Source organism: Lytechinus variegatus, chromosome 16 (assembly GCF_018143015.1).
Source record: "Lytechinus variegatus isolate NC3 chromosome 16, Lvar_3.0, whole genome shotgun sequence".
Lineage (NCBI taxonomy): Eukaryota > Metazoa > Echinodermata > Echinoidea > Temnopleuroida > Toxopneustidae > Lytechinus > Lytechinus variegatus.
In genome coordinates, this window is record NC_054755.1 from 20,773,522 (window position 1) to 20,785,701 (window position 12,180).

General features: G+C 32.5%; 1 protein-coding gene across 2 annotated transcripts in view; it reads right to left on the reverse strand.

Moving 5' to 3' along the window:
• The window catches only part of LOC121429513, a 40,838-nt gene that overhangs the window by 25,473 nt on the left and 3,185 nt on the right, over nt 1-12,180 (reverse strand). For both annotated transcript variants that reach the window (XM_041626575.1, XM_041626576.1), the window contains exon 2: nt 2,047-2,168. In XM_041626575.1, the coding sequence (XP_041482509.1) occupies nt 2,047-2,168 (122 nt within the window). The remainder of the gene's footprint in view (nt 1-2,046; nt 2,169-12,180) is intronic.

Consider the following 12,180-nt stretch of genomic DNA (forward strand, 5'->3'; position numbering starts at 1 on the left):
AGTGTTTACTGCAACTACTGGCATTTCTCTTGTTTTAGAAGATAAAATCAAAGCAGATGCAAGTACTTGAAAGTTTGAACAAAATAGTCCTAGGGAAAAATAAGGATGTTTAGATTTTTTTATTACAAAATGCTGTAAATAAAAAACAAAACACAGACACCCCCCCTTTTGTTCCAAATTAGAATTGACTAAAATGTGAAATGTCACCTTTCTATCGAAAGTCTTACTTTAAACCAGTGTATTAAACTGCTCTAGAAACTTGTTTCAAAAGATGAAATCAAAGCAGATGCAATAACTGAATGAAATAGTCCTACAAAAAAGGATGTTCAGACTTTTTTACATTACAAAATGTTTTAAACTTCAAATAGGCCGCATGCAACTCCTCTATTTTGCTCCAGTATGAAATGGCAGAAAAAGTGAAATATCACCTTTTTAAAGTCTTACTGTTTAATCTCTACATCAATCTTTGTAAACCCTATCTGTCAAATTTATGATATAATATGATATAAAATATATCTATGCATTTCAAAACATTTTTTTTTTGGGGGGGGGCTTGCTTGCTTCACTCCCAGTGAATATTTAGAAACTCCCCCTACATGTACACTACATACATGTCCTGCCCCTCAAATTGTTTCACTCATAATCATAATGCCAGCCTACGTGAATACCATACACTGTATGGCTTCATGATGACAAAAACAAAAACAAAATTCTTCAGAAAAACAGAGTTTTGATGGAAAATATTGTCAAGGTTTAATTCACAAAAATTGAAATGAGATGATTGATAAAGTACTATTATATGACTATATTGTATGATTTTATCTGGACTAAATCCGGAAGACTGTGTAATATAAACGGGGTACGACCGGTGCATGGGTTGTTCCATACAACCTAGATGTATGGTGAATCATGTGACACTTGCCAAGCAGGGGGCAATATAATGAATTATGACCTTCTAAGGTGTCCCAACAGGAAGTTATTAATCCTATGCCATATACCGCTCCTTTTAGCCGAAGATCAGTGGCGACACAAGATTTAGTTCTAAAGAGATTAGCTTGAAGCGATTAACCAACAGAAGTTTATAAATAAAACCAGGCTGATTAACTTGTAATAGGTCCATGGTTTATTGCAATCATATGTTTTTTATTTTATCCAATTATTCTTGGTATATTCATGGACAAATTTAGGTCCGTGGTATATTGAAAGATAATTACTCTTTTATTCTCTCCCCTTGCAATCAGGCCTTCATGTACATGTACTTCTTTGAAGCTTTTCTATTGTTTATTTGTTTGTTTGTATTATTTCCATATAAAAAGATAAAATATATACATGATCTATTTAACATAACATACAGATGGAGGATGGCCCATTTCAGCGGTATCAATAAGACACCACTGTTCTTCCATGGGGTCCTTAAAACATAAATACATGCATATAAAACAAATATACAAAATATACACAAAACTTAATCGAATGCATGAAAAGAATGAAAAATCACTACACTATGAAAATGTTTAGTAATTTTTTCCTGGGGTTTTTTTTGTAAACAAAATTTTGTTGGCAAAAATTGCATCATTCTCTGCACAACAAAATTTGACAAGAAAAAAAAGAGCAAAAAACAAAACAAAGGTAATTAATGATCCAAGGGTGGGGTCCATTACTTTCTCTTGCATACATGTACATAGCAAATGTAGCCAAGACTGGGGACCCAGATTCCCCTGGGCGCCCTAGCTGGGTCCGCCATCTCATAAAAACCCCCAGAAACTTCAACATTTAAGATTCGTTAATGTTTCATCATGATCAAAAAAATGAATAAAGTCAAAACAAATATTCCCCTTAATATTCAAGTTTTTTCATGTTATCTATTAAACTGCTGCTGAAAGACATCTGTTCCTGCAACAATTTGTCCGGGCTTAATTTCGTCTGAAATGTAGGATTAGGGTTACAATGGAGTTTTATGTACAGTTTAGGGTTAGGGTAGGGTAGAGCATTCAATTAGTGTGTGGAATATAGAGCCGAGCATATGTCATGGAATCCAATACTTACATGGTCAATACTTTCTTGTGCCAGTGTTTGGATAGCCAGATCCAGATCTGACCAGCAGGAGTACAGGTTTGGTATATTGGCATTGCTTTCTGTGTAGGACCATTTTAATAATGCTGTGGAAACTGAAAGAGAAATCAAAGAAAATAGAAACAGCTTTAATCAGTCCTTGGTTAAAGCACAAGTAAATCTGTATACACTGTAAAAAAATGCTGTTTAAAATTTTAAGCACATTGTTTATAAAGCCCGTCACTTTAACAACTACAGATTAAACTTTTTATAAAACTGTTCAATTTTTTTAAACAAAGTCCTGCTTAAACTTTTTTAAACAAGTTGCTTAAAAAGATTAAACAATAACAGAAAAATAAACAACTTGTTAGAGTGACAGACTCAAACAACGTGCTATTTTTTTACAGTGTACTGTATAGGGTGAAAAACATGGGGTTGCCCACCCCCCCCCTCCTCCAACTCTCAAATTTCACCACTTGCCATCATGGAAAAGTCGAATTGACATAATTAATTCAAATATTCTATTATATTCTGAATTCATAAGTATTGTTCATAAGGTACATGTGTTTTAGAGTAGACTTGGGTGGTTAAAAACATTTTATTTTGATCCATCAATGAAATAAACACAAAATAGTCAAAATACAATCAGTACTGATAGGCCCGTATTCTGAAGTCAGGTTTCAAGACCCTGGTCTAACTCTGTGTTAAAATTATGGGGAACCAAAAATGAAAAAAATCTGCTTTATATTTATAATATTGTTTCCCTTTGTTTTCATAATGAAAAAAATAATTCATATATCATTCTGAGACAGCTATACATGATTTGAGTGTCATAATAGTTAATAAACTGAACATGTACATGTACTATAAATAGAAATTTGTGTCCCTATTGGCTCTCCATAGTTAAACTACAACTTTAAACCAGGGTATGCGTAAATGACAAAATGTAAGGTACATGTATAACTGTACATCTAGTAAAACTATTTGAAAAATCACCTTTGAATTTAATTTCTTCATAAAAGGTAATAATCAGGCACTATCTGATGAGTCCAGGCTCCAGATATAGATATTTCCATGAAAATATATGTATTTTCAAAAGGATCTATACATACAATCCTTATATTTGATATTAGTTCTTTGTATCCAATTCAATCCAGGAATCCGTAAAGCACCAGTACTTACTTGCTCTTTATCAGTGAGGCTCTATCCAATCAAATCAAAAAGATATTTTCTGAATGGACTTCCTACATGCAATTCAATGGAAAACAAGGGATGGGGTCCCTATTCATATCAATCTCACTTCCGAAAAACCCACCCTCTATAAATCCAACCTCATCATTTTTTTATCAATAATTCAAGAAATGTCTGAAGAACAAGATTCAATGAGCAAATTAGAATTTTACAAATAGATTTTTTTTGTAAAATTACATTTGACTATTGATTTTTTTGGGGATAATAAACTCTAAAGACAAATTATAGAAATAATGATGCATGATGGTAGTGTTTACAAATGTATGGCATGGTTTTAATTTCAACTCCTATTTTGCACATGTATAAGAAGGAAAAAAAGGCTCATCTTCTTCAAAGAGGAAGGATAATGAGTTATTTTGTTGATCTGGATGTTCATGAACCTTGCTTTTCTAGGCGGTGAATCAGAGAAGAGCAAACACTTCATTCCTTCTTACATCAAAACAAATGTAACCTATCATTATAGACAGGTTCTATTTGCTTAGACACCGATCAATACTTGGTAAAAGACAGCGTCGTGGTGTTTGATCTCAAATAAAACCAACTAGAATGCTTCCTTGTTGAAAATTGGATGCTTTTGTAAGGGGGAATAGGTCAAGAAATCTGGTGAAAGGTGGCTATTATCTGGTCTATTTTTTGACAAAGAGGGGAATGTAATGTAGGCCTACTGCATTGAAACTACCGCTTTTTCGGGTGGGGAGGGGGTTTGGTGTTAATATCTTAAACAACAAAGTTTAATTCTAAAAAAATTAAGCATGGTTGCTTAAAATGTTAAATAACTATTTGTACTGTAAGGTACATATAGCATACAGCATTATTGTACACTACTGTATGTAAACACTGGACACTGAAAATAATACTCCAGATATAAAAGTTCTCGTACCCTATATACATATGTCAAGCCAAACACTGGATTTAGAGCTAAATGTACTACATAAACTGAAAGTAAAACTTTTAAAGATTAAAGAGAATTAAATAATTTGAGAGATTGAAAGCTGAATCTTTAGAATTCAAATTAAAACCAGACTTTTAAGTTTGAAGCATGGTCATACTTAAAGGTCAAGTCTACCTCAGAAAAATGTTGATTTAAATCAATAGAGAAAATTAGACAAGCACAATGCTGAAAATTTCATCAAAATCGGATGTAAAATAAGAAAGTTATGACATTTCAAAGTTTCGCTTATTTTCAACAAAATAGTTATATGAACGAGCCAGTTTCTTTTTCTTTCCTTTCTTACAAGTATGCAATGCATTCCTCCAGTGCTAGTTTAAGGTCAAGTCCACCTCACTTATTTTTTTACAAAATAGTTATATGAACAAGCCAGTTACATCCAAATGAGATAGTCGATGACATCACTCACTCACTATTTCTTTTGTTTTTTATTGTTTGAATTATACAATATTTCAATTTTTACAAATTTGACGATTAGGACCTCATTGCCTGAAGCACAAAATATTAAAATAATGGAATTCTACGTGTTCAGGGAGGAATGAAACTTCATTTCACATGACAATGACGGGAAAATAAAAATATTTATATCAAATCCTTGTGATTTAGAATGTGTACTTGATGATGTACTGTAGTGAACTGCACATCTTTCTTTCACAGTAAAAATGTTGTAATTTTTTTTATACAACAATGTTTACTATACGAAGCTTGGAGTACAGTGTACGTGTATATGTACATGTTGTTCTTTAAACAGTTTCAACAAGCATTTACATTCTTAAACAACAAAGTTTAATTTAATATCTAGTTATCAATAAATAAAGCATGGTTGTTACAAATGTTTTACAACTACATGAATGTAAGTTACACATTGTTGTATAAATTTTAAACAGCATTTTAACTGTGTTGGTCAAATTCAACATGTTGCTATATTATATTAAAAATTCAACCTGTGAAATGTAATATCCTGTTAATCCAATAAAACCATTCATCCGCTGATACTTCTATTTTGCTTTATCTCATTTTCCTCTCTCTAACTGCTCGTTTTCTTTTTCTCATATTATGCCCAACAAACTGGAATTGTGTTTTTCTTTCTCATTGCCTACTGGAACAGGGTAGCCTTTGTACAAAATCAATGGTAATTACAGAATTCAGTACTGTACATGTAGGTTTAGATCTTAAATGGGGTGGTTTAACGTGATATAATTATTGTAGAAAAATAATTATTGGTAAAGGTTACTTTGAAGATTTAAAAATTTATTAAAATTTGACTTTTGTATACCATTTTTAAAAAATTAAAAGGATTTTTATTATACCAGTATACATGTATATCAACAGACAAATCATTTCATACATGTACGTACATGTATCTGCTCCTCAAATAAATTTTCCTTTATAGACTTGATTACATAGTGGGCAACTGCTCGCATATTGTCAACAAAGCTTTTCTGCCTTCTAAATTAAAGCTGTCTCCTCATTTCACATTTCTTGTGTATCTCTATATCAATTTGTTTGTAAATGTAATGTTTTATCTATGAACAATATAAATACATTGTACATGTAGAAAATTAATGAATGTGCAAATAAAAAACAAATCCTTATAGCTTTGGAAACTTTTGTTGGATATTCCTCAAAACTTCACCCATTTTTAAAGTATTTTTTCTGGTATTTGTCCAGTAAACTTTTTGTCAGTTTGCACTTCCCCTACAAGGTATCTTCGTTTAATAGCAGCCATTGATGCATCTCAAGATCTCATTGTGAATACCACTTCCTCATCTACCATTATAATTCACAAAGTTACCCATTGCCAGAAGCCTACAGATAATGCACAATAACAATGACATCATGATCTTCATGGTTCATTTTAATCTTAATTGTCTTCTTCATGTAGGGTAATGGCTTAAATGGGGATCAAGTGGAATCTTTGTTGAAGTGATGAGGTCACTCAGGGGTGTCTTTTGTCCCCTTTCCTTGTCAAGAGGGTGAAGGGTGAGGTATTTAAAATCTCTTCTTTGATTTTGTGAAGTTCATCATTTGTGAGGTCACCGTCATGCATTGTAAAGATTACTAAATTGCAAAGCCATAATCTACATGTACAAACCACTGGCAGATCCAGGGGGGGGGGCAAAGCTGGTCACCCCCCTTTTTAAGTTTGTAATGCAAAAAGGCCATTAATACAGAAAGTGAAAACCTTTTTTTTTCTTGTCAAAATTTTTTGGTGGACGAAGTGTCCTTATTTTTATTGAAAACATCTTTTTTTTTGCTTGTCAATTTTTCCTCAGGAAAATGTGCCTTCCCCATTTTGGAAAATCCTGGATCCGCCCCTGCTACAAACTGTATAGTAGCCTACATGTACACATCATCGTCGAAACCATTATCAGTTTTAAAAAAAACCCACTAAAATATAGCATATATGCGTACAATGTGTAGAAGTTAGCTTGGATAATGCAAACTTTGGGGAATTATTAAACCAAAACTACATGTAAGAGAGGATTAAAATCAATCAACTTTTTTGTGCCACTTGCCCCCCTCCTGCATCATGAAACCATTGACAACACTGTACATACACAACACTACTAGATGCATAAACATGTATGCACATATTTACAGTGGTGTTTTCCCAATTCAAAGTTTGATGTTGACAGAAACAAATAGTTCATACGAACAAACTTATTCATGGCTACTTTTGAGATTGATGTCAACTGTTTACTAAAGAGATTAGGGGACTATAACAGGATCTTGAATGGTCTATCTTCCTCAAAATGACCTATCCACTTCAAGGAGATACATTACTGTACATTATAGAATCTAGAACACATCTACATTTTATGGGATTTTTAGTCGGAACCGTAATCCTCCAAATCCCTTGGCTTTGGTTAAAAGATGTAAGAAAATTCTGTATCATGGATACATGTAGTTTTAAATTTTAAAGATTAATTTCATGAACCATATATAATTCAAATAAAATCTGATTTCAAATTTGACCATTGATGCACTTAACATGTAAAGGAAACACAGTGCACATGAAGGCAACAGTGGTTTCTCCCTCTTGACGGCCAAAATCACTCCTTTTTTTAACGCCACCATCTTTTCTAAAGTTTCCCATAGATCTATCACAAATACTGCTAACGAACATACAGAAAATCAATTTTTTACAGGCATAGTACAGTACTATACAGCATAAGTGCTTTATATTGAGCATTAAAGTAATTCAATTCAATATTTAACAATAATTCAATTCACTTTGTGAAATTGACAACATTGAATTGTTCAAATCGTCTCTCAAAACTTATTTCAGCAGATGTGAAGTAATTAGTTTAATTTGATGAGCTTGCACAGGCCAATGAATGCTTTTAACAGAAACAGGGCACAATATAAATTCTGTAGATCATCATCATCACCATCATCATCATGATGAAATATCCCTTGAAATGAAAGAAATAGTCCACACAATTCAGCTATCACCCCAACGTGACAAAAATAGCCCCTAAAAATAAAAAAGAATTCCTACCCTGCCCTGCATGTGTATAATATTTGTTTGTTTGTGTGTTTGTAGAACTACATGTACAGGGTGGCATTGTCAGTTTCAGAACTGCTTTCTACAATGACCCTGTCATGACATACAATTTTATAATTGAATCAGTAATATTTACATGTACATAATCAATAGCACAATTAAATATTCACATGTGGAACCAAAAAGGATTGAAAAAAATACTAACAAACAAAAAAGACATAAATTTATTTGAATCAATAATAGGTTTTCAAATTTATAAACAAATTCCTGAAACCAACCCCCCCCCCCAAAAAAAAAAAGATTCTGAAAAAAAGTAAATACATGTAAATCATATGAAGTTTGTCTGAATCCAATAATTAAAAAAAACTTAAAACCTATCACACATTTTGATATTAATTATGTATGTAGGTCTACAATTTTTGAACATCTAATGCATCAAATCAGTTGTCAATCAATATTTTTTTTAATTCTTGGAGGAAAAAAATTGAATTCATAAACATAATTTCATATAATGAAATACAAATAAGTGGTGATGTGATGTCATCAATTTGCTCATTGAATATGCATGAAGATACATTGTACACTGTATGCATAGAATGGGTTTCACCCAGGAGCTTCATTGGTTTCACTATATGCAAATCTTTATTCATAACTTTTTTAATCCTTGTCTGATTTTCAGTGTTTTGTCTGATTTTTCTTTATCTGTCCAAATTATATTATGTTCAGCCTGGATTACCCCTTTAAGCATCAGCAATTCAAATATTTGAAGTACTAAACTGAGAAGTTTAAACACTAATACATGTAATTCCCTGGTGCAAACATATCTCGCTTGTCAACAGTCAAGTGCAAAACTGATAGTAATTTTCTGGTTTGGATCAAATATTAATCAATAATAATGAATGGGATTTATGATGCCACAAATCCACTCTGCAAAGTGCCCAAGGCACAATGAAAAACAAAGCTGATGATTTTGCATAGATCTACTATCTGCATGTATACATGTAGGCCAGGGAAAAAATTAATAATTTATTTTCCGGGGCTATTTTTGAGCTCACTAGCCTAAATATCCTAATTTGTGTTAAAGTTTACATTGGACCCTATATGAATTTCAGGGGCTCCATTTTAGTTTTCCAGGGCTCTTTAGGGCATTTCGGGGGCAAAATCGCCCCGAGCCCCCGTGTATTTTTTCCCCTGATGTAGGCTATTAGTTGGTCAACTACATGTACATGTCCATTGTATGGAAAATTAATCTCATATTTAACAAATTGTCAGGATTTACAGCCTCATAAATATACCGAAATGTAAACCAGTAAATTGATCTCTAAATATTTGCATTCTACATGTAGCAAACACAACTGGGGGCCTGACATGTGAAAATAAACTTTGTACTGTTGAGATCAAAACATTTTTTTCTAGGTGATATAAGATAACTCTTGACAATAAGTTAATTTTTTTAATATAAAAGCAGAAAACATACAGTTCAAGATTTTTTTTTTAATGAAAATCCGTCAAAGAATTAGAGTCATGAGTAGATGGCAATAAGTTGATTTTTGATAAAAGAAAAAAACGAGACAAATAGTTGGTAAATGCTTATTGACAAAAATCCATCCAAGAATCTAGGGCCTGTTTCACAAAGGACTGGCAACTGTTGCAACTTTGCCATTATGGCAAGTAGGTTGGCAACTACCATGTAAGCCTTGATTATGATTGGCTGCTGAGCCCTTTTACCATGGTACATGTAGTTGTCATTATGGCAAAGTTACATGTACAACAGTTGTTGTAAGTTCTTTATGAAACCGGCCCCAGGTTACATGAAATTTCAAGTTTTTATTTTGTGACATCACACTTACATGTACATGTATGAATTATAATGTAAAATACAATTATTTTCTTTCAAGTTCAAGAACCTTCACTCTCTGAACCACTAATAATACACATCTTTAATTCACTATGCACCAATATAGAATGATGTAGTGTAAGGGGGGGGGGTTATACAAAGTGACCTTTAAAGGGGAAGTTCACCCTGACAAAAAGTTTATTGTAAAAATAGCAGAAAAAATAATAAAAAATATTGCCGAAGGTTTGAGAAAAATTCATCAAATAATGAAAAAGTTATTAGAATTTATATTATTTGATTTGTGACGTCATATGCGAGCAGCATTCCTACATAGCGAATGGTAAAAAATCAATGAAATGTCATTTTCTCAGAAAATTGAAAATGGTTTTCACTGTAGCTTTTGTATATCAATAGACAAATCATTTCACACCCGATCATGAATAGAAAACAAAATTAATTTATCAGGAACCATACAAAATTTGGAATTCATGCATTTTATATTACATAACACATGGGGCAGCTGCTCGTTTATGATGTCACAAATCCAAAACTTTGAACTCTAATAACTTTCTTACTCTTTAACGGATTTTCCTTAAACCTTCACCAATATTTTTTACTATTTTTTCGGCTATTTTTACAACAGAGTTTTCTTCAGGGTGAACTTCCCCTTTAAATGCATATGGTTTAGAGTGTAGGCCTACACCTGTTTTAGGATAACCCTTCCTATTTCTTATTTTTAGGCTCTTTGATTCCACAAAGGAATAAAACGGTGTTAAGCCGATGTCCAAAAGAGTCATCAGAGACCATCAAGTGAATCATGGGGATGGTATTTATTACCAATCCTCCCTGTGGTAACACTGTCTATGGATAGAGGGGTCATTCACACTGGCTATGGATAGAAGGGTCATTTGTACACCACTTTCACGAATATTCAAAATAAAATCGTTCATGATTTATGTCATAATGCTCGCTGAAGGAAGTTGGAGATAAGTTCCATTATTTATTTGTCTCATCACTCACTTAACATATCAATCTTGTCATCTCATACAGTAGTAAATGTACATCTACATTTACGTACATCATGTACACTTTTGTATGCCATTTTTCATATATTTCACTTTATGTACATTTCTATTTAATTTGTTTCACTTTATTTTCAGATTTCAATATTTTAATTCAATTCATTTCATAACAATTATAAAGTTTATTTCAATTTATTTCGTCTGAATGGGACCATCTCTGACTCTGAGAATAATTAGCCTCTGACCTTGAACTCCTTCTTCTCTTAAAACAAGATTGTAAGAGCTGAATTGGACTCTGCTTTAAAGGTATTGTTTAACTTTGTGAGCAGCCGATTTAAAAAATTCTCAAACCAAGATGAAACATGTGTACAAGTGCATGTATTAGAACTAATAAACCCTGAAAACAACCATTGAGAATGAAAAGCTAAAACTACAAGACAAACCCTGATTTTGTAAATAGGTGTCTTATAGACGCCTAAATAGTACACATAAGTGTATGGGATGAAATTAAGATGGTGTTTCCGGTCACTTTATATTTCAATTTTTGAAGCACTAAATAATTATTTTCGAACGCAATTTTTTCTGGGCTTCATTTTTGTAACATATCACAGACACAGGTGACAAGTGTGACCTTCTACATGTAGCTCAGATTTTTTAAAAGTCAAACCAATGTTAACCAATCACTTTAAATTCTCAGAATAGGCAAATTAATTTGGATGACAGCCCCTGTTTGAGAAAGATTGCACACTACACTGTAGGCCTTCTGTATCGTTTCATACATGTAGACCGTGATCGTTAATATAAACCATATCATATCCCGAAGTGTTGATTAAAAAACTACATGTATATAACATTTAAAGAGAAATTCTAGTAGTTGCAGTAAACACTGATTTCATGAGAAAGTCTGTAAAACCAGGCTTAATTGTCAGTATATCATCGAGGATCTAGATCTGGTACCGTTTAAACTGAACTTTGTGAAATCTTGAAATCTACGCTGAAAAATGTTCCCGGACTTCACGCTGATGATCACCAAAGATAGGCACACGTGGGACAGTGTATTATTATTGCTGGAATAAAGACCCGACGGAAGTGACCGAATCGCGCTCATTTTGCTTATTTCGCAGCAATTACACAATTTCTTCCAGAATCCTTTGGCACATATTTTTTATTCATACAAACAGACACTTGGGTGGTAATTATATTAGATTCTGTAAAAATTCATTTTGAGATCATTACCAATACTGGAATTTATCTTTAATCTATACTTTGATTCACATTTCCCTTTCATCTTAAAGAGATGCTCCAGGCTGAAGATACTTAAGTAAATAGAGTAAAATTCACAGAGCAAAATGCCTAGAACTGTTGCAACGGAATAATGCAAATCTTTAATATTCAATAACTTTGTTATTTGTTATCCGATTTTGATGAAAATTTTCAGCATTTTGCTCTGTGAATTTTACTCTTTTTATTAAGATATAAATATCTTCAGCCCAGAGTATCCCTTTAAGAAGTAGACTCGGTAACCATAAATGCCAGTTTCGTTTGTATTATTCATACT